This window comes from Uloborus diversus, chromosome 3 (assembly GCF_026930045.1).
Source record: "Uloborus diversus isolate 005 chromosome 3, Udiv.v.3.1, whole genome shotgun sequence".
Lineage (NCBI taxonomy): Eukaryota > Metazoa > Arthropoda > Arachnida > Araneae > Uloboridae > Uloborus > Uloborus diversus.
Window position 1 is genome coordinate 64,304,153 of NC_072733.1, and position 24,340 is coordinate 64,328,492.

At 32.9% G+C, this 24,340-nt stretch overlaps 1 protein-coding gene across 2 annotated transcripts in view; it reads left to right on the top strand.

The window, feature by feature from the left end:
• Window positions 1-24,340, top strand: part of LOC129218643 (NF-X1-type zinc finger protein NFXL1-like) — a 168,312-nt gene that overhangs the window by 139,673 nt on the left and 4,299 nt on the right. For both annotated transcript variants that reach the window (XM_054852960.1, XM_054852958.1), the window contains exons 12-14: window positions 5,543-5,702; window positions 16,269-16,379; window positions 20,491-20,622. In XM_054852960.1, coding sequence (XP_054708935.1) covers window positions 5,543-5,702; window positions 16,269-16,379; window positions 20,491-20,622 — 403 coding nt within the window. The remainder of the gene's footprint in view (window positions 1-5,542; window positions 5,703-16,268; window positions 16,380-20,490; window positions 20,623-24,340) is intronic.

Here is a 24,340-nt window from a genome sequence, read left to right on the forward strand (position 1 = left end):
TGTGGGATTTTTGGGCATAAAAAGGTTGATTGTTTTAAATTTAAGGCAAAGTTAAATTCTAAAAATTTATCTCAAGGGTCTTCTAATTCTCAACATAATGTGAGTGAAATTAATGAGTCAGAAGCTTTGAATATTACTTCGTCTGATTCAGATATAACGTGGATTGCCGATTCTGGAGCTATGTCACGTCACTAAAAATAAAAATCTTTTCTCTGAGTTTAGGCCGGTTAATAACTTAAAAATGTCTATGGCTGTTGACGGTAAACAAAGCAATATTTTAGGGGTTGGTACAATTCAATTGTTGGTCAAAATTAATGGTAGACATAGGAAAATTATCTTGAAAGATGTTTTGTACAATCGTGAAATCCGTCGTAATTTATTGTCATTATCTAAATTGGAACAGGAAGGTAACAAATTTGTTGGTCATATTACCATTCTTAAAGTTTGTGATAAAAATTGGAATCAATTGTTTTATGCAAAGCGTAGAAATGACATAAATTTATATTTCTTTAAGCCTAATAGATATTTCTATTTGAAAAATAGTGAACATTGTGATAATTCTGAGGCTGTTTGTAACATTTCTGAAAAAATTGGTAAAATTTCACCTGAAGATTTATGGCACAAGGTATATTGTCACATTAATTATGAGTATATTTCTAGAACTAGCAAAAACAATAGTGTTAGAGGTCTTCCTGAATTGAATAAAAATGTTAACTGTTGTGAAATTTCTAAATATACTAAAGCTAGGTGTATTTCTTTTAAATCGATTGGGGCCATGAGATCTTCTAAACCTTTAGAGCTTATACACCTGGATGTAGGTGAAGTCCCAAATTTAACTTTGAGGGGAAAGATATTATTTATCCATTATGGACGATTTTTCAAAAAGCGTTGCTGTATACCCTATGAAATTGAAGTCGGATGCTTTCAATATTTTGTAAGATTTTTAAATCATAATGAAAGACTTTTAGGGAGGAAAATTAAATCAATTCGTACAGATGGGGGGAAAGAATTTTGCAATCAAAATTTTGAAATTTTCTTGAATAACCGTGGCATTAGGCATGAGAAAACTAATCCCTACACACCTCTGATGAATGGCATAATTGAACGATATAACCAGACATTAATGGGGGGGAGTTAGAGCACTTTTAAAAGAGAGTAACTTACCTTCGAAATTCTGGGGGGAAGCTGCATTTTGTTTTTCTTATGTTTGGAATAGGTCTTGTCATGGGAGCAATCATACCCCATTTGAACTGTTTTTCAATAAAAAGCCTAACGTGAAACATCTCAGAACTTTTGGCTGTTTAACTTTTGTAAATGTTCCAAGCCAGAAAAGAAAGAAATTGGACGATAAATCTAAACCAGGAATTTTGTTAGGTTACGCTCAAAATACTAGATGTTATCGTGTCTGGCTGGAAGACGAACAAAGAATCATAGAAACATGTAATGTCAGTTTTGATGAGGAAACTAAAGGGGCAGATGTTGTACTAGGTTCTGGATCAAGTAGTCCAAGGGTTATCAAATACTTACCTGACAATTTTGATGATGAATAGCCTGTAACTTCAAATCAGGGAGTGATAAGCTTTCCAGTGATAGTCCTAGTGAAGAATTAAAACCTTGTTCTGAAATTAATTGGTTGCATCAAGCTGTTCCTAGACCATCAGGTGATAGAACTGATATTTACTATAGGATTGAAGGTTTAAATATTCGCTTGCGTTCTTTAAATGAAGTAATTGAATATTGTAATGATAACGAAATTGAATTTGATGAATCATATTTTGACTTTTCGGGCAAAAATTTAAAAGAGGGAAAGGTAATAGAAATTTTAGAGGGAAATCTTGCTGAAATTAAACTTCCATTAAATTTTAAAGAAGCCATTAATTCTAGGAAATCTAAACATTGGGTTAACGCGATGGATCAGGAAATACAAACCATATATAATCGCGGTGTATGGGAGTTAGTGGATCCACCTGAACATAGTAAAATTTTGGGAAATCGGTAGGTATATACTGTAAAAGAAGATCAGCAAGGGAATATTGTGAAATACCGTGCTCGGTTATGTGCACAAGGTTATCTTCAGGAAGCTGGAGAATCTTTTCAAGAAGTTTTTAGCCCAGTCGTTGACTTTTCTATAGTCAGATTGTTTTTCTGTATTTTTGTATGTCTTTTTAAATGGTGTCATCTGCATGTAGACATAAATAATGCTTATTTGTATGCTGATTTGGATACTAATGTATATATGAAACAACCTAGTGGATATGTACTAGAGCCTGGTAAAGTTTGTTTGCTAAAGAAAGCTTTGTACGGTTTACACCAAAGTGGTAGGATGTGGTACTATCAACTCCATGAAACACTTTTGAAATTGAACTTTACTAGTTTAGATTGGTGTAATTGTTGTTACATATATAAAAATAAGGTTATTCTTCTTTTTTATGTTGATGATATCATACTTTTTGGCAAACTAAAATCTGATTTGAATGAAATTGTAAATTTTTTAAGAAATCATTTTGAATTAAAAATTTTGGGTGAAATAAGAAAACTTCTGGGAGTTGAATTTGAAAACATTGATGGTAATTGGTATATTCATCAGACAATGTATATTAATAAAATTGTCGTTGTATTCTAGTTATAATATTCCAATTAGTAATGTTCTTATTTCGGTTGGGGTGGTTTATTCAAAAATTGACTCGCCTACTAGTAAGTTAGAAATAGATAAATGTAATTCTTTACCATATTGAAATTTAATTGGCTGTTTATCCTTTTTGGCTAGTGGAACTCGCCCCGACATAACATATGCTTTGAATATATTTTCTCAATTTCAATCTAATTATGGTGAAAAACATTGGCATGGTTTACTTCGTCTTCTTGGTTATGTTTTGTATACGAAAAATCTTAAATTGAAGTTATCAAATATTTCAAATATAAATATTAAATGTTATTCTGATTCAGATAGGGCAGCTAGTAGAGATGATTGGGTTTCAATGGGAAGTTACATCATTTTGCTAGATAATACACCTATCATGTGGAAAACATTTAAGCATAAATGTATTGCTCTTTCCACCATGGAAGCCGAATATGTCACTTTAGCAGAGGCTGCTAAAGAATTTGTCTGGATCATGAGAATTTTAAAAAATGAAAATTTGAATTTGGTTTTTAAAAATTGTGAAATATTTTGTGACAACATTGCTGCAATAGATTTTTCCAAAAGTCCTATACAAAATCAAAGAAGTAAACATATTGATATCAAGTATCATTTTTTGAGAAATTTAGTAAATGAAAAATTGTTTAGATTAATGTATGTGAGTTCTAAATTAAATTTAGCTGATGCTTTGACAAAACCTTATACCAAATATCAACTTGGACATTTTTGTGACATTAGTTCATATATTTTCCCCCCAAAAATAAATTTGAACTTTTGGGTGTGTAAAATTTTTTGTGAAATTCAATGGTGACTTTGTCAATTTGAATTTATTGTGAATTTTTCTGATTGTTGTGCATGTTGCAAAAATGGGGCCGCTTGTTAGATTTTTAATTTAAACTTTCACAAAAAGTGAAAGAATCACTTAATTTGAAAAAAAAAAAAAAAAAACGTTTTTGCATCATGCAGAATCAATCCTTTTTTCGATGTAAACATTGCATCACGTTGTGACGTCATTCGTGAGATCGGTTGCAATAACTCAGTCAAATGAATGAACTTTTGGGTGAACCGAGTCACCAGTTCATTGTATCTTATAACCGCAGGTTTTTTTATATTGAATTACTTTTTGATTGGCAACATATCTTTAACTTTCTTGCATTGCCAACACATCTTGTGTTTTGCATATTCTTAATTTGAAAGCCATGTGAAGACTTTAAATACTTTGAGCGATCTTTTTCGCTCTCTCTCACCTCTCATAGACGTCATGAGTTGAATGTAGTAATTTGCCGTAATTTCGTGATGTCTGCCAGTGCTCTTTACTCCTGGCAGGTCGTAATACAACGTGATGTCAATTTTAAAGTTATAAAACGCCTTTAGGCCTATTTTGTGTGTTACGATAATGCCTTATATTCCTTGGAACCAGCATGTTCGTAAATTGAATGTTTCGTTGTATCATTGCGGCTAATATATATTTATTTTTCAAAATGTTTTTTAAATATCAATGAAGATGTTGTTCTACAACTTAAGAAATCTTTTGAAGATAATAAATACAGATTTTCCTTGAGGAAAAATGCTCCGCGTGTTCTTTATTTTCTTCAACTTCAGGCTGTGGACATGTTTTGCAGGTTCACTTCTACTAGCGGTGTAGTCAGTCTAATTTCACTACACTTAATGCTCACAGCTCGTCATAACTAAGTGCTTGAAAAAATGAGTTTGTGAAAAAAAAATCATAAGAATTCATCACAGTTGCTTCTTTTTTTCTTCTTCTTTTTAATCTCTGTGCAGTCTCAAAGAATTTGGATGAATTTCTTTGAACTATCTGAATGTCTTTTTCTTGTGTCATGGTCTTTAAAGTATACACATACACATGCATGTATCATCTTAAAATGCATCTTTACTCCACAAATTAAAAAAATGCTGTCATCGCTTGTTCTCAGGATTTATGATTTATCACTAATCAGTAATAAATTCATAAGGCATTTGGTTGACTTTTGAATGTTAAAGAAAATTTACCAAAAAAGGACAAACTAAGCTGGGAGTCAATAAAAATTTTACGAATTACAAAAATATTGCTCGCTTTAAGCGAGGTTTGTTCGAGGTTAAGGTCTGTTCCCATACTTAACATTGTACCAACCAAGTATTTCTGATTTCCTCGCTAAATCAAAGCTCGTTATGAGCGAGTTGGACTGTTAATTTGTTTTTTGCAATTTTATGCATGGGGTAGACCAACCAGTGAATCCCCCCCCCCAATGAATGAACAGCTTGTAGTTCTTTTAAAAAAATGAATAGCAGTAGTAACTTCCTTTCAAGCATTTCCTGGAAAAGAATAAAAAGAAAATGTTACATTTGTAAACTGGTTGGGATGCTCATTCATTGGGCTGGAGCACTTTTTTTTCCTTTTACCCCCCCCCCCCTCCCCCAAAGCCTTGATGCAGAACCATAAAAGTTCTCTCAAATTTTCAAAAATAATTATTTTTATCTCAGATGTTGATACTGTCGTGGGCAAAATGCTACACTTTTCGACAAAGTTTTGAATTTTTAAAATTGAAATTTCGCTTAAAGTGTCGCTCGGTGTAACTCGTATATTAGATAGATATACCCATATATAGATTTTGTATGTTATCAGTGCTGTCATCACTTTTTCTCATGATTCATGCTTTATTATTAACTTTTGGTTGATTTCATAATGTCAAAGAAAATTTTCCCAAAAATGTTCTCTATGTACACGCTTTTACCAAGGTTTCCCGTACAGTCTCAATTTTCACTAAATGAGACCTACTATATCTAAATACTTTCATAGCTAATTTTGTTTTTTGTCTCTACTTTAATATCATTACATAATTATAAAAGGTAGCTAATTTCTTGTAGGATTATTTGAATGTAATTAAAATTTATACTTCTTTACAGATTACCTGCTGATTGTCACCACACTCAACGACACAAACATATGTGTCACTTTGGCTCTTGTCCACCTTGTCATTTAGTTTGTGGGAAAACTTTAAATTGTGGCCATACTTGTCCAGTGTATTGTCACTCTGCGATACTAACTAAAATTGATACCAAAGAGGTAAATAAGTTGCATTTTTTAGTATCAAATGCATGATTTTTAGTTATTAATTTATTTCAATGTTTAACAAAGCTGAAATGCTGTTCAGTTTACTTTTACTATCTGGGTTCATACACCTCCAGGAAATTTGGGAAAAATTTGGGTTTTTTTTTTTTTTTTTTTTTTTTTTTTTTTTTTTTTTTTTTTGTACTTACAGAATTTTTATTTATTTATTTTTTTTTTTTTTGGCTGAAGATTTCATTAAAAAGAGTTCAAAAAACTCTTCAAACAGCTTTTTCCAGGTTAGAAGGCTAACCTCTTCATCAGTACAAGAAGAAAAATGGAGCACAAAGTCCGACAATGAACAAGTGAAAGAGAAATATAAGACCAACCGGTTCCATATTTGTAATAGCAAACTGAAATGGTGCATTTTTTTTAATTCAATCATCAACCGAGTTGGATGATGTGATGCATTCTGTTGGATTGTTTAGTTTAGTTATGCGAGTCCATTGCAAGTCCTTAAAATATAAGAAGTACTTTTTGCTGACAGGTGAAAAAAAAAACAGCTTGAAGTTTTAGCTTTTGAAATTTTACAATTTGCTGGACTTTAGGAGAAAAGGACAACATTTAGATTTCCATTTGAGATAACCCCAGAATTTACATTTGAAATGGATACTTTAAGTTAAAATTTGATTCATCTTTATAGTGATAAATGAGTGCTGAAATTTTTAATATAGAAAAATTGAGCATGCTTCATTGACAGTGTAAAGAATAAAAAACTCATCAACTTGCAAAAAAACTTGATTTCTTGAAGACAGGGAATAAATTTAAATATATAACACAAAAGAGAAATAGAAAGAAAAATGCCATACAGACCCTCTTGCTGCTAACAAGCATTAAATTGTTGCATTGCATTTCACTAGACAAGCATGTCACGAATTTCTTTTCATTTTTATTTATGTTTTATTGTAATTTTAATTATTAAAATTTCTGAATTAGTACCATGTTTTTCTTTATTTATGTTGCCTAAAAAGGATAAATAAGAAAGCATGAAGGTTTTATGTTTACATAACGAGAAGAGGAAGGCAAACAATTTAAGTGTAGTATGTTACTGAACTTGGGATGTGTCATTCATGAATGAATGGGTCAAAAAGAATGATTCCTTAAAATGAACGGATCCCCTCGTTCACCTAAAAATGAACTACCGTTCTTTTGAACAGTAAGCAGTTTTGAACATGGTATTGATGCACTTGTGATAAAATCGCTTTTTTTTTTTTTTTAAATTGATCTTCAAATGTTTAACTCATAATTAATCTCAAATTTCCTTTTTCTTAGTGCAGTACAATATTTTCATTTTGAACGTTTTTACTTACTTCTTTATTCGTCATTTTTCTTTAACCATTGCAGTTCATTTGCAATTTTCCACTGTATTTATTAGTAATGTTTGGTGTAACTTGTTTGGTCTACTAACAAAATGTTTGGACTTTCCAGTTCCTGTCCCACACACCTGCAACAATCCTTCTCACTCTTTCTGTCGCCAAAATTATTTCGAAAAATATCCTTTATCCCTTTTCTGGCAATCCTTTTGCCTTCTTTAATATTCCTCTTATCAACTACAGTTGAGTTCCAAGACCCCATGTGTAAGTCAAAATTTTGTGTTGTGGAAAAGGGTATGTATCCGAATTTTTTTATAAACATGCCTGATAATTTTAGGTTCTTGTAAACACCTCTCAAACTGTTTTAAACCTTTCCTTAGCTATATATTACCATTTCTTATACAAAGAAGTTTTACACAAATACTTTTACGTTAAAAAACTGCACATTCAACATGAAATATTGTATGATGTACAAAATCAATGACTAATGGAAGAAATAGCCATAAAATAAAACAGCAAGGTACTTACAGTATTGTTTAGCAATTAATAAATGCAGAACTATAGTAATACAGTTGATGCAGTAATTATATTTATAATTTAAAAAATGAAGAGGAAAATGATTTATATGCTGCTTGATCAGATTGTTATCAGTCTTCGATCAGATCAAATTGTTATCAAACAGCCCAAGCATATCAAGTGGAACTCGTCAGACGAAGAGGAAGACCTAAAAAGTGTGAATTGATTTTCAGTTTTCTGATGAAATTATTTCAGCGAAAATTTTTGTGTAGTGAGCGAGGAATTTGTGTTAGCTCTAAAATTCATTGTTTGAGGAAAACTCGCGTAATAGCCATATCTCTTATAAGTTAAATTGCGTTGTAGTGTGAGTCGATTGTACCATCCATATTGATTTGGCTTCATTTTTAACTTGCTTGGCAACTTCCTAGTAGCTTATTTTGCATTCAGTAACCAGAGATTTTCAATAAGAAGTATTACTGTCTATTTTTCCCCCATTTAAAAAAAGGGTTTTGCATTTTTTTTTTTTTTCTGTTCTCATTGATACTGTGGAATAATTTTGAAGCTCTATAATATTTAGGTGAGTCTTTTTTTCTTTTTAATTAAGTTATCCAGTATTCTGGCTGAGCTACCAATATATTTGTTGTTTGTTATACATGGTCTGTTGGTAATACTATATTTACATATACAGTACTGTAGCTGAAAAAAATATATTTAAATGAATGAAACCTCTTTCTTTTGGGTACATGTCATGGCTGACAGATATTTGTTTTGGGGTCAAAAAAGGTCAGTTTTGACAACTTATGCCAGTTTTTATTTGAGTTTGATTTAATGCAGAAGTTTTATGATCATAATATTTTTGTTAAGTTTGTGTATATTCAACGTAAATGCACACTATAGCAAAAAAATGATGCACCGAGAAAGAGTGATCCGATTGAGACGAAAATTGGTGGATAGGAAGACAATGCACAGAATAGTAAATGATTAAATTCTCAGAACAATTGAATAATTTATGTCAGAGTTACAGTATCAAGTTCAATAAGGTATTGACCCACCTCTAGCCTGAACACAAGCTGAAGCACGGCGTGGCAAATATCAATAAAGCTCCCGGAGGGTGTCCTTCGGTATTTCCAAACAAATTCACTCCAATTGTCAGAGGAGGTTATCAACATTCCTTGCCAGATACAATCGCCATCCCATCATATCCCAGACATGCTCGATGGGAGAGAGATCTGGCGATCTGGCAGGCCATGAAAGAGTTTGACAAGCTTGCAGACAGTTCATAGCAACACATGCCGTATGTAATCTGTCATTGTCCTGCTGAAAACCAGTCGAGGGTACTGCAAAAGGAACGACAGCAAAACAGGTTTTAGGATGTCGTCAGCGTACCACTGTGCAGTAAGTGTACCTCTAATTAAGACCAAAGGGGTCCAGTTATCAAAGGAAATGGCACCCCAGACCATAATGCCTTGTTGAAGGCCAGTGTGGCGTGCAAAAGTGAAATCAACCCCTTAGTGTCTCCAAACACGTCTTCGATGATCATCATGACACAGTTGGAAGTGGGATTCGTCGCTAAAGACCTCAGTCGGCACCATTCCAACCTGATCGAGCCATGCACCACTGTAATCTAACTCGGCAGTGTGTTGGTGTCAGTGGCAGGTGGCACAACGGTCGACCCGAACGTAGATTTCGTTGTTCCAACCGTCTGTTAATGGTCATGATGGACACTGGAGTTTGAGTTGAACGCCTGATGGTTCATAGAGATGAAGAAAGCGCTGTGACAGTTGATCTGACAATCACTCGGTCATCACGATCTGTTGTGACCCTAGGTCGACCGCTACCATTCTGACGCTGAACTCGGCCATTTTCCACTCATCCTTGCCAGCATCTTCAAATCGCCACCTTACTTCAACTCAATTGACAAGCCATTCTCCGATTTGACCAACTGGCCTCTTTCAATCCAATGATACGACCTCTATTAAGTTCTGACAGTTGCTCGTAGTGAGCATGCACCATACGACGAGGCAATTTTAAGTTGTTGAAAGGGAATCTGAATCGCAATCAAACCGAAAGTTTTAACAACTGTTGAGGAACTGCTCTTTATATACATCTGCTGGATGCGCAGTTTTGTTGACCTAACATTCACGTCTAACTCCTGTAACCTTAAAAAGAAGGTAAACTCCTCAGGTTTAGCAGTTGCCTTCGATGTCACATCTGTGTCGCTATCTTGAGAATGAAATATCAGAGCTCAAATTGAAAACTAACTACCTTTTATTTATCAATCAACAACTGTAAATAATAAAACCTTCTGTAAATAATAAAAACAAATCATGAAATATTTAAACAGCATTCAAAGTAACCCTTAAGTTTCAAAAACATGTTTCCAAAAACCTAATACCCTAACACTAAGATTCTAAAATTATTTCAAAAAATTAAGTCCCTAACGCTTATCTCAAAAAATCCTAACAGCCATCTCCTAAGCTGAGATCCATACGCTGCGTCTAAAGCGGGCAATCCTCAAAAAACAACTACCTCATCCTAAGGGTTGAGAAACGCTAGCAGAAGAAGTGAGTTCCTTCTCAATCGCTTCTGCTTATATCTGCCTTCATAGGTCACACCGGAAATGCGTACGTAAGAACCATCTGGATCCTTCTAGAACAATCTATCAGCTCCGAGTCATCAGGAGATTACGTCATACACCTGCTCATGCAATGACGTCACATTATACGAATCCTGATCAGCGATTTGAAACAGGCACCCGGTAAATGGGACAAAAATAACTGCTTGTTCATTAATAAAGAAAAACAAGTGAATTAATACTTTTACACTTAGCTTTTAAGATGAATTGGTAAGAATAATACTTGAATTGACATTTTATGGCTATCAAGTTTCGATGCGCTGGAGATCAAACTATTCATTCATTGGACAACAAATTTTAATCATTTGCATATCTAATCAAAACACTCATGCATACATAATTTCAAAGCAATTGGATGATTGCTTCTTGGTGCGTTGATTTTTTTGTTATAGAGTAGTTTTAATAAACATTTCTTTATTCTCATGTTTTATATTATAGCTTGTTTCATATTTCTTTCTGTAGTTCTCTCTTTTATTTATTTCGTTATTTACTTTTTTTTTAATGTAACCTAAAGTACACTTTCTAAATTACTTTTTGTTTTATTTTCACCTATTACCATACTCACTTAGAGATATGATATTTATATTTAGAATTAGTGCACTATTTCACGTAAGTTCAGTTTTGCAAATTTTCTGACATCACAAACAGTTTATTTTTTTTATACAGTAAAATTTAATAACTTAATTTTGTGACATGCTGAAATGGAACTAGTGATTTTTGGAATGGAAGACAAATCTTACCATTTGGCCGCTGAGAAATACCTTACAAATGAATGATGAAGTTTTTTTGATTCATTTTACTTCATACAATATTATCATTTAATGAAACATTTCGGATGTACTTGAGTATGTTGTGCAGAGAGATCACTTGCCACTTTTTTCAAATGAACAAAGTCGTTCAAATGAATGAGTTGAATGAACGGATCACATGAATGAACTATCCTCTGATTAGCGGCTCATGAAAAAGAACGACATTGCCCACCACTATACCGAACCAAAAATAAAAAAATAAAATTGGAGCATAGAAAATTGTTGCCTCAAAATATAACAATCTCCTGAGAAAAACAAAATTGCAAAGGTATTTGAAATGAAGGTGGCCAAGTTAGCAATAACCCAGACATGAAACAAGCGGGCTTATCAAGTCGGAATATTCGAGTGCTCTAAACCGGAAAGGAAGAAAAAAGTGTATTCTTGAACAGTGCTGTAGCTTTGTTTATATTGATATTCTGAATCACTGCGTCCAGAACCTTAAGTTTCTTGCAAAACATCGTTAAGTTTGGCGACTTTTCTAAAAATTTTGTCAAACTTTAAAGCCTTAAATCTCATTAAGAAAGAGACAAGGGCAAGTAATGTCAGAAAATATGTTTAACAATTCTTTTTGATTATTACTTATTTAAAAAATTTCATTATTACACTATGTTTGGTTTCCTGGTCAGAATAATTGTTTGGTTGTGCATCAAAACAAGTTTGTAGGTTTCTGGGAGTTTATGCAAATGTCATATCTCCTATTGCTCTTTCTGTTTAATTTTATGGGGCCAAATGCAATGCATGAAAATGTTTTGAAAATATTTTTTCTATTGAATGATTATGGCTTAAAATTTTGACTATAGTTGTTTCATAATCATAAACCAGCCATTTAATTCTCTTCATGCCATAATTGATTCATGTAAATTTGAAGCTATGAAAAGAAAAACTTGTTATTTAGTATTACGAAGCATAAAGTAATCAATCATCTGTGTATACAAAACTAACAACCCAAAACTTTACGTCATTTTTATCCAACTTTTTTTGTAAAAGTAAAATAGAATAATGCATAGCTGCCAAGTGCTCCATTTTTCCCGGAGTTTCTCCGATTTTTATTCCGTACTCCAAAAAACCGATTTATTCCAAAAAACTCCGATTTTTCAACTTTTCTTCACTTCTTTTCGATTTCAAAAGAAATTTCCTTATCCTTGAAGGCAGGAATTATGTACAAACTCAACAAAAGAGAAGATAATTTGATGCTTTGGAAGCATTAGTGTCAGGATAAACACTGAGGAGAGCGACGATCGGAGAACATCGGTTTTTGATCGAGCATTTCAGCTGCGTGTAAAACATCGCCCCCATGTTTGGTCATTCACAAGATGGAAGTCGACGATGCTAAGTGCCTAAGTTTTCGAAGACAGAACAAATTTGGGTGTTTTTTTTTTAAACTGAAATAATTAAAATAAAGTAAAATGTGCTGCATTTTTTATAAAAAATTTTTTTAATTTTCTTGAAAAATAAAAAAAATTATACTATTTAAAATTTCATCTTATCCTCACTGCTTTGGAAGCTATTGGGCTAAATATTTTCAATTAAATTGTAGTTTCATGAGGATTTTAAGTTATTTGTATGCAACAAATTCAAACATTTCTATCCTAATTTTTGACTTAGTAGCCATATTTGGTCCTTTTGTGAAATTTAAGTACATAAGTCTCTTTTAGCGGCCAAGTTTCCAAAAATGGAATAAGATGTTATTGCAATGCAAACTATTGAAAGGAATTCAAAATGGGCCTTTTTTTTTTTCAGAAAATTCTTAATTATTTGCTCAAAATATGCAAAAAATTTTCTTCAGAATATTATTTTATCCTCATTGGCTTAGACGCTAATTTACTAAAAACTGATTGTTTCATCTAAATTATAGTTTTTAAGGATTGTTAATTATTTATAATTACTTTTATGCAACTAATTCAAAAATCTATTATCTTAATTTTTTGCGTAGTCGCCATGTTTGGTCATCCGCAAGATGGAAGTAGACGAGACTATAATTGCCTAAGTTTCCGAAAACAGAATTGGATATTTATCTCAATAGAAACGATTGAATATGACATAAAATGCAAAAAATTATGTTTTTTTTAAAATTTATTATTTTTGTAAAGGGAAATTTTATCTGTATTTGATCATCATTGTCTTGGAGGCTTTTCTCTAAACTGAAACTATTTCATCTGAGCTGCCGTTTCCTGCCAACTTCTCAATTATTCATTCTTTTTTTTTTTTCCCAATAAGATCAGAAACCTATTTTAACTTAAATTTTCCGTGTGTAAAAAAAGTATTAGATAATACTCTTTTAGAATGTGCAAAGTCTTATTCATTTATCTATTTATGAAAGTTGTAAAAACTCCCCCCCCCTCTGTCGTATTTCAAAACTTAGCGATAATGTTGGCCACTAAAATTTTGGTTTCTAGTGGCCACTTGAAAAATTCCTGAGGATTGAGCTTTACTATGAAGTTACATAAGAGCTTTACTTCCAAGCATGAGAAGTACTTGTGTGTTTTATTCTTCAATATGTTCTTATGCAATGTATTTTTAATACATGTATATGCATTAAAAAATATTTTAAAAGGTTGAAGTTTTATTAAATCAAACAGTAATGTTTTTTTTTTTTTTTTTTTTCAATATGTAGCTACGTAGTGATGCTTTTTTTTTTTGTAAAATAATTTTATTTTAATCTTGGCTGTAGTTTTGTTGAAAATCAAACATGGAAATTCAGAAAAGCACTATAATGGTGCATAAAACTTATAGCAGCTTATGGTACAGAAGGAAGGTTTAGCACAGGCCACGATTTCTTGCTCCTATTTTTTCCCTTCAGTGGTCCTATTTTTTTTATCTTGAGGTTTGCAGCTATGATAATGAAAGACTCAATTTGTTGTAAAAGAATGGTTAAAAAAAGTCTGAAATAATTGAATTAATAAAACTAAATTAAAAGTTTATAAGTATAGTATGAAGATTAGAAAATCGGCCCGTCAAGCTACTCCTTTTTCTACCCCTTTCCACCTAGATAACTTTTAAAGATATAATTAGATTTGAACAAAGTGTGTATGTGGGTTTTTTTTTTTTTTTTTTTTGGTTTAGGGAACATTATCTCATTTTCATTTCTCATTTTTTTATTTGAACAATATGTCATTCAATTTTGAACAGTTAAAAATAAACTTTAAAAAAAAGAACAAATTTATGCAATACTCTTGGGAGAGGAGTGAGGGAAGCACCTGCAGCCAGGGGTCCAACAAAACCTCTAACAACCACTTTAATACTTCTTCAAAATGAAAAAGAAACTACAAAAGCTGGTAAGCTAATCCAAAAAAAAAAAAAAAGCAAAAAAAAAAAAAATTCTAATGTATGTGTAGAGCAAATTTAGTACATTGGTTGAAGTTCAAAGTTGCCTGGGTCAACATACATGAGACAAATTTCCCAAACGTCTTCCTTAATAAAATCTCTAAAATAATTTGTAGATTTTAGTCCAACCCTTTAAAAAAAACACATAAAGAGCAAATTCTAACACATTTTGTTATACTTTTATATTGTCTGATCATTAATTTAAGATTGTAGTAAAAATATTTAGATTCTCGAATGACATAAATCAACTCTCATTTTTAAGAAATGATTGCAGTAAGGACACAAGAAATAGAAAAGCAAACTTTTTGAGATTCATTTGGAATGAAAATAGTTAACCAAAATCGTAGCAAAAAAAAAATGGACTCTCGACAAAAATTGCAATCTCAAAAACAAAACTGTTTCATACAAAAACATGAATATCACAACTTTCCAATCATAACGATTTCCTTTTCTGTGTTTTAAAGATACTCATTTTCAAAAAAAGCAGCAAAACTTTCTTGATTGCATTCAAAAGTAGGGAGTCAACTTATACAAATTTTCAACCTTCCTCCCTATGAAAGAAAAATATGAGAATTTTTTAATGATTTTAGTTGCTTTTCACTAAAATACAGTCGACTCCCGCTACAACGCGATCCGACTTATGCGAAATGGCTATAACGTGATTTTTTTTTCACCAGTAAAGAATTTTAGACAAAACGGGAATTCCTCGCCCACAACACGAAAAATTTCGGAAGGGAATGGCGGTGTTTAAGTATTGACTTTGTTATTGACTACATTTTTTTTTTCTCGTGAATTCACTTCCATCCCTTTAGCATCACTGAAAGCAGAAGTTTCCACACCGCACTTGACGACAATGAGGTATGAGTGAATCGTCCATATGTACAGTTAAAAGTGTCCGTAAAAGTTCACCAAGAAGTATCTAAGCAAAATGCAAAAAATATGAAAGTGGAAGCTGCTCTTGTATTGTGAATTTGACAAACCAGAAAGAGGGGTGTTGCATTGCCATAGATGGAAACGTTATAAAAGAACTAGTGACGTAACTGTATTGTGTGTTTAAAAATATACAAGAATAACGGTTTGATCGCACAGCATAAATCATCATCTTCACTTTTTAAAGTTACAAATATTATTACTGGTTTCACTGTACAGTAGAACTATAGTGCATTTGTTTTTCTTACTATATACTGTACGTACCGTACTGGTTTATTTTGCGTCTTTCTTTCTTATTGATCATCGATTTTGTGCATCGTAGAAGTATTTTATGTTGAAAAAAACGGGTTTATTTTAAATTTAAAATACAAATAAAAAATCAGTTTTTATGTAAGAAACAGTACTGTATGGTTAAGAAATAGTTTTTAATAGTTTGAGGTGGTGTTTACAAGTGTCTAAAGTAATTGGATAGGTTTATAAAATTTTACACATTACCTTTTTCACAACGCGAAATTTCGACTAACGCGAGGGGTCTTAGAACGCGTCCCTCACGTGAGTTGGGACTCGACTGTAGCTGCTTCTTTTTACCGTTGATTGCAAAATAGTCGTTTTTATCTTCATTTTTGCTTCAAAATAGTCACTTTTTTAGTCACCAGTGACAGCCCTGTAATATAAAAAAGTATTCTCATAATTTCCTTTTATCAGCTTCATTTTATTAAAATATAAGAGTTTTGATGTTTTAAAGAATGAATATCTTATCATTTTTATACAATGTACTCATTTTTTTTTTCATGACATTCCACTTTCAAGAAATTGTCTCAGGTTGTGTATGTTTCAAATAATGTGCATTGTTATTCAGTTGAAGGAGAGATTTACCTTATGTTAGAAAATCAGAATTGGTGAACGGAAAAGTAGGCTTGTTAGTTCTGGACAAAAATTCTTATACTATAAGATTATTCAAACTAACATTTATGTATGCTCTTTTATTAATCTTTAGAAAAAGCTAGGACCATGGGATTTGCTTAACTCATACAAATTAGAGTTAGTGTGCAAGCCTTGCCCTCCTTGTCTAGTATCAGTGCCAGTAACTTGCCTCGGAGGACATGAAGTAAGTTTATTTTTTATTTTAATTACGTATGCTTTCGCTACGTTCTGTGTATATGCTAAATATTTTTTCTCCCAAAATGAATTTAGAATGAAATGCTTCTATTTCAATAAAAAGAATAACATGTTTATAATTGAAATGTTCTAAGGATGTCTTTTAATGAAAATGAGCTGTGACTGAAAAAGGTTATACAGTTTTATCTAGATTAGTGAAAATTCAAAGTGAGGCCCAAGTGGCTTATTTGACTGTTCACACTGTTACATAAAAACTATTGAACCCTCTTGTAGACTCTTATTTTCATTTTTGTTGCTTCTTACCTCCATTGGGGCTAGACAACTTATGAGTTCTGTTAGTCTTTCCTCTCTCTTTTTTTTTTAAATATTTTAGCCTCAGATAATTAAATGAGTTTCTGGTTCTCTATGTGAGAGTGACTTGTGAACGTAGGCTAACGTTATATTAAATCTTTGTTAATGAGTTGATTGAATATATGTCATATAAATTTGATGTTTTTAATCTTGAGCTGGGCTTAGTTTGTGTAAAAGCTCACAGGAGCTGAACTCCTGCAAATCTTTTTTTTATATAACCTTATGGATGAAATTCAGGCTATTAGCGCATGAAAATACATTGTGAAGACAGGGCTTCTTCCCATCTTCTGTATAAATTAAGCCTCTGATCTTGAGCATTATTATTTGTTGTTTCACACCCCTTTTTTATTTTAAATTAAATTAATTATCAATATTAAGTTTTCTGTTGTAAAATTGATGTGTGCTGCTTTTCATAGTTTTTATGCTTTGCCTGTTTGTGATTAAAATGTTAAATTAATTTTAGCAATTGTGTTACTCCTGATATTAATTGAAAAAAACACTCTTTGTAAAAAAAATTTCTTATACTAAGGAATTCATATCATGGGTGCAAGACCTTCTGTCTCAGGACGGATTTCTGTCTTGGACAAATTTCCGAGACGGAGGTCGGGACGGAAAGAAATTCGATGCCTTTCTTTCAGTTTTTACTTAAAAAAGAGAAATTGAGTGTTTGGAAAATGAGCTTTAATTACTGGACCGTTCCATAACCACGAATTTACATCGATATTTTCTCGGTTTTCCGCCATGGGCTTGTTTTGTTTGCAACGTGCTTTTGGAGGAGTGGCTTTTCGACTCGCGCCGTTTGACTTTTTTTAGGTATAGCTCTGTTATTTCCAACTCACTGCATTGCAGACCAATGAGTTACTCGCTATTCTCCCTGTTTTTTTCGAAATAATTGGCTCTAATTGAAAATTTAGCCTTTTCTCATGCTATTTTCGATCATTCTTTCGTTTTTTTCATTTGCGGTTTTTTTTTTTGCAAACTTTACACGCATAAATGAAAATTATGTACACTCTTAAAATGTCTTAAAGAGCTGAATCTGAATCACCGATTGAGAGTGATTGCTGACAAGATGAAATGTTTTCGCCATATCAAAGGGCGTCCACATACCAGGTAAAACGGAAACTATCAGTTATTTTGAATATTTCAATGAAAATGGGAATTTTGGAAATATCGAGAAGAAATCTCAAGCTGGTTGGAAACACCGATGAGCAACCGTTCCTGCATTTTTGACAAAGACTTTAGGAATCACTAAATTCCAATGTCATTGAATCTAACAATCGCTAGAATGTAAAATATGGGAGGAGGGGAGGGGGAGAGAAAGAAAAGGAGAAAAATAACAGCAACACGAATTTGCGAAAAAACGCTGCTCTTGCAAAGAGGGTAATCAGTTCGCAAATTAACCCACGATACTGAGGTTTTAAAAAGCTGATATCTTGGACAATCTAAGAGGGGGGGGGGAGGTGTTACTTAAGGGGTTACAGTATAAACTATCAAAAAACTGTATTGAAAGCCATTTTTGAAGCTAGAAGTAGTTTGATATTTCTCCTCTGCAAACTCTTAAAACTTATTAGTCTGTCTTTAATGATGTAAAAGGGGGGAGGGGGAGGTTTTAAAAAAAATAAAAAATTTGGAGTCTTAAAAACACTAATTTAGGCAATCTTTGGTGAATTTATGAGAGATGGTTTTGGTGTTTTAACATGAAAATGTTTTGTAGCTGATGTTTTAAAAACTATTTGAGGCTATAATTAAATGGACTTGAGTGAAATGGCATTTGGGACCCTCTCCCGAAAAGTGTTTGCAATTGAAGTCTTAAAACTTTTAAGCTGTCTTTGGGAATGTCAAGAGGTAGGGAAGGGGCTCTCTTTAGGCGAAATTCCGACACTGGAGTCTTAAAAGAGCAACTTTAGACTGTCTTGGGGGTTCGGGGTTCCCCTTTCCCAAAAAATATTCAAAGCTGAAGTATTCAGAACTCAGTTTTAGGTAAACTTTAAAAGACTTAAGAAGAGGGAATTCGAAGGCTTTCTCTCAATAAGTTTTAATATTTTCGTTTCTGAAATTTTAAGAGCTTTGTTTTGGGCTATCTTTGGATGACTTAAGGGGGAAAGGTGTAGGAAGGTTCTTTCAAAAAGTTTCCAAAATTAAAGTATTAAAACTTTTAGGCTGTCATAAGTCATGTTTATAGGTAAGAGGGGTACTATTCCTAAAAAACAATTTAGAAACTGAAGCCTTAAAAATTGAAATTTAGGACATTTGTGGTGAACTCAGAGGAAGGATTTCGGGAGTTCTCTTCAGAAAATGTTTTGATGCTGAAAATTTAAAGGAATATTGGAAAGGATACCTTGTTTAAAAAATATATCTACTTCACTGAAGCGATTTTTTATTGCAAATTTCAACACCTGCTATCTTATAAAAGAATTCTTTTTCAAATGAAGACTGTGTGGGGGAATGGTGCCAATTCATTATCATTAGTCGGCCATACCCTTCCCCCACCTTTCCTTCATTTCTGGTTTGTTGGCGCTACCTTATGTAGGACATTCCGATCAGAACTGATTTATGTTGCAAAAGTTAAAACCTTATGTCCTAAGAGATTTTATTGCTGCAATAAAAATGTTTACGATCGGCAAAAACTAATGGTGCGGCGCTGCGAACGCTTTTACCCCTAACATTATCCAACATCGTCTAAAATTGCATTTTTGGAAATTCAATTTCGAAATATTGCCGAAGGAGGGTTCCTGAACTCCATCCCTTCCATAATGTATTCAAAAAGCTTTTAAACGTTATGAAAGATGGAGTACAATTTCATTTTTAAAACATCGATTTCTGGGAGAGCCCAGAGCACCCCCCCCCTCCCTTTCTCTAATATTTTTGAAAGCTGTCCAATATTGTTATTTTGGGACTATCAGTTTGAAATAATTGATGTAAGAGTTCCTGAACCCCTCCTTTCCCAAAACTTTACCAAAATGGCCTACCATAGCGTTTTTTGGACTTCTATTTGAAAATTTTCTGGGGAGAGTCCCCCAGACCCCCCCCCCCCCCCTCTCCACTTATTGCTGGATTTTAGATTTTTTCTAATTATGATGTCAAAACGCTTAAATATTACAATTTAAAGGCTTAAAATTTAAATCGAAAAAACAGATTCCAAACCTGGCATTGTAAAATCTACAACATTAATACACATAAATTTTTCCTTAAGCCTGCATGCGGGCAGGGGGGGGGGGGAGCTGAAAATATTTTCCGTCTTAAACACATCACCAAATTTGCACCCATGATTCATATTCATGATGCTGATATACCACTAAGATGTGTCTGCATCTTGGTTGTGCGAGTGACACGGTACAGTTATACCATAGGTTAAAGTATTTTGTTCAGTTAGAATGAGACTGGATTTGCAATGCACAGCTCTACCCTCCATTCCTCAAAATCAAATTGACATCCTTTTGCTAGATTTGTGTCCTCCTAAAATTTAAGTTTTGATTTTACTGAAAGGTACTTACATGCAATAGCTTTATGCTACATGTATTGAATAATATTTCATTCTAATTTTGCGAGGAACCAATGTAATGTTTTGTCTCCAATAATGCACATGCTTATCATCCTTAAGCATTGTATCACAAGCTGTAAGAGTTCAACATTGAAATTTAAATGCCTATGGTGATGTAATTTTGCCAACATCATGCAAGCTGGTGTGTTTGAAATACTTAAATTTTTGTGACCAAGTGAGTTACATTGAATAATTTTTTAATTTCTAGGTTCGAAATATGGCTTGTTATGAAGCACGTCCAACATCTTGTGGAAGACCTTGTGGGAGGAAATTATTTTGTGGAAACCATATTTGTAAATTAGAATGTCATACAGTCAGTTGTAATCCAAACTCTTTAATGGTATTTGATTTTTCCTTATGTGGTTGTACTTTTGCATGATTTGCTTAAGTAAAACTACCAGGTTAGCATATTTTTCTAGGCTAAAGCTTGTTCCACCCCCCCCCCCCTTAATCTTTCCTATAGTTATATTCTTTTTAGCAATAGATTTAAAACACAAGTTTTTGTTTATGACTTAAATCACTACAGATTTTTAATATTTTTAGAACACAGTGAGACCTTAAAAGTTAATCACATGTCTATCTTGACCACCAATATGCACCAAATTTGGCTAAGAATCATAAACTCCTCTATGGCCGCTTTTAAGCAGCAGGATTCAACCATCCGTTGACCCAGCTTTCCGCACTGAAGTAATGTTTATACGCCAACCCTGGGTGAAACCGTTAATATACCATTTTAAGACTCCTTTTTCCATCATTGAGGGTTTGAAAGTATGTTCTCCCTCTTTAACTATATGGTTGTGTGTTAACTTCATGTCTGTGCAAGAACTTTTAAGTCTTTTTATACAAATACTGAGACAATAATCGATAAACTGATACTTTTCTTCAAATAGGCTGCATAGCAATATGAATTACATTAATTTAATTGACATTTTTATGATACAACAAATAAGAAAATTATCGTGTAACAGGATAAAAATTTTCTTTAAAGCTGAGGGGAAAAAAACAATGTAAACAGCAGCTTCAGAAAGTTAGACATAGGTGGCTGCTTCATCGCAAAAGTGAAGAGTCAACAGAATTGTGGGGTTAAGGGGTGATGCCTCTGCAACTGATTTTTTTTTCTTTTTCATTTTTGTGAAATTGGGCTATACAGTCGAATCTTGTTAAACGGCCAACCTTAGTGACGGGCCCAAAGTGACTTTTTTCCTCCATGTTTTAAGATCGCTTTTGACACCTTACCAGAACGAAGCTTGCGAACACAATGTAGCATGATGCAAACTATCGTTTGCTGAAGTCTACATCACAGTGTAAATTACACAGGTTAAGACTCAACCCCCCCTCCCCGACCAGAACAGAAAAAGTGGTAAAGAATGAATGTTTCCATTGCTGAGTAGTGAAATGTCAAAATGAAATCGTTAAAAGGGATGGGAAAGCCGATAAGGTCAAGTTAAAAATCCCTTTAGAGGTTGGAGTCAATGCTCCTTAGGTACTGAATGCAGCAGGAGTGGATTAAACTGAAAAAAAAGAGAAAGAGAAACTCCTTTGCCTGATTACCTAGTGGCTAATTTTGGTGCTTTTTTATGGGGCATTGGTGGTTGGTGTATGTGACATTTCATTTTCTACCATTGTGCCTTGTCATGGATATTCCCTTTCCTAAATGGTTTATCTCCAAGTTTGAATTATTTGACCTGGTTTCTCAAGATGGTGGTTTAAACAGAAATATCGCAGCAAAGAATGCTCTTTCCGTCAAAAATCTGGCAGGGTGGCGGTTTAAGGAGGGAACTTCGTATTACATTCCTATACAGGTTTTTTTCATCCTCTTTCTTGGCGAACTAAGAGGGTGGCAGTTTAACAACGTTCAACTGTATTATTGGATTTTAACATCACTGAATAAATGATCTGTAAAATATGGAATATGGCATCAAAAATCAAGACGGATAGCCACCGTTGACTTCCCCCTCTCAATCCAAAGTTTCATCCTGATGAAATAACATGAGTATAGTTCTTTTTTTTTTTTTTTTGAAATTTTTACTTTTTATTTTCGTAAATAAAACTAAATATATGTTAGAATATGTGTTTTTTAATCTCATTAATTTTTAACTTTGAAAAGGTCCCTTTACTTTTGGCAGTGGGGTGGCAGTTGCTCCCCTATGTGCTTTCTATTGGGCTTTAATAACTAAGAGTATTATTTATTCCTTGAAAATTTACAAAAAATATAAATAAAAAGGGAGTGCTATCTTTTGGGAGCAACTGTCAAGAAAGAAATGCTTCTCAGCAACTCACTTATAAAGGACAGAGACTCACCTAAAAATGTCTGATTTTTATAGACAGAAGAAAAAAGTCTGGAAAATTTTGCTAACTTTTGAGTTTTGAATACAGTTAGACCTCCATAGATCAAAGTAGTATCTTGCAGACAAAAACTTGGATATACAGAAACTTCAATTAATAGACGCAAACTCAATTTTATTGTAATTACTTCAAAAACCTTAAATCTAAATTTTTATACAAAACTCTATTTCTAACTCATTTGAGAGTTATATTGGAAGAAAGTTGGTTATTTAAAAAAAAATTAATAAGAAAAATTGTTTAATACTTTTACTTTTAGTTAATTTTTTAGTAACAGTAACAGACATAGTTTACAAACATCATAGTTTCATTCTATAAAAAGAAAAAAAAAACACTATAAAAGTCTTCTTGGGTCGCCAGTTTTAAAAAAAGTTCACCAAAAAATGTTTGCATTTATTGAATCCTCTAAAAACTTCATCAGAAACATTTTTTGCTAACTTAAATCCTGGGTGTAATATTTGAATCACCTCGAACATTTCAATTTTCAATGGTATGGAAATTTTTAGATTTTCACTGAAACTTAGTAGATTCAGGAATGAAGAACAACTATCAGAAAAAAAAGGAAGAGCTTTATTTTTTCTTTTTTTTCAAAATGAGTAGCAGCATAAAATTGAAAACAACTTGGTTGTTTGGTCAAGAATTCATAAATTTCTCCATTGGTTTGTGCACCCTTTACCCTCAATTGACTGACTTGTGGGGTTTGTAGTGACAATCATTAAGCATAGGCGGTTGGTGCACCAAAAAAGTTGGGGTCAAAAGAAATGTGTGGGGTGAGGGGGCAGGACACCTGAAGCTATTTATTATTATTATTTGTAGAATTGGACTATATTAAGGACTTTTAACATTTCGGATTATATGACTTTTTAAAAGATGGAATATGGCCTCAAAAATCGTGACCGATTGCCACCATAGACTTTCCCTTCCAATTCAAAGTTCCATTTTTATAAAATATGAGAAATGTCTATTTATTTTGAAATTTTAATTTCATGAAGTAAATCAATCCATCCTATAAAAAATGATTTTTCAATCAATCATTAGTTTTTAACTTTAAAAAGGGCCCCTTTACTTTTGGAAGTGAGGGGGCAAGGGGATAGGCAGTTGCTTCCCCATATGCTTTTCTATTGGGCTTTAATAACTAAGAGTATTATTTATTCCTTGAAAATTTACAAAAAAAAAACTGAAAAGTGAGGGTTTGAGGCACCTTTACTTTTGAAAGTGAGGGTACAGTTGCTCCCCCCCCCCCCCTTGCTCCTGTATGAGCTGTCTATGTCACTGAGCTTTCTTTTTCTCCAGACTTAAATTTTTGTGAAGCAAACAGTCTTTACCCAAGCAAAAGGTCCTACAAAAATAATTTTGATACATTGAGATTTTTTTGATATGTAGAAAGTTTTTCAACATGAAGATTTACTAAAAGTTGGATAAAATTAAAATTTTGATATGTAGAAGTTTGATGTATGGAGATTTGACTATATTTTTAATCCTTAAATATGGCTTGACAGTTCTTGAAAATTACTAAAATAGAAGGAAAAAAGGTGTACCTGTCCTATGGTATGACAATGGTATATATGAGGTCTGACCCAAAACTATCCGACTGACATGCATAGTTCCACACCACAAAACTTGGGCAACTCTTATTAGGTACAGACAAAACCAGTAACTCCTGACCTTTTCCTCGGGTATCGTTTCTCATTAGACGCCTTAGTTCCGGCGTAGCA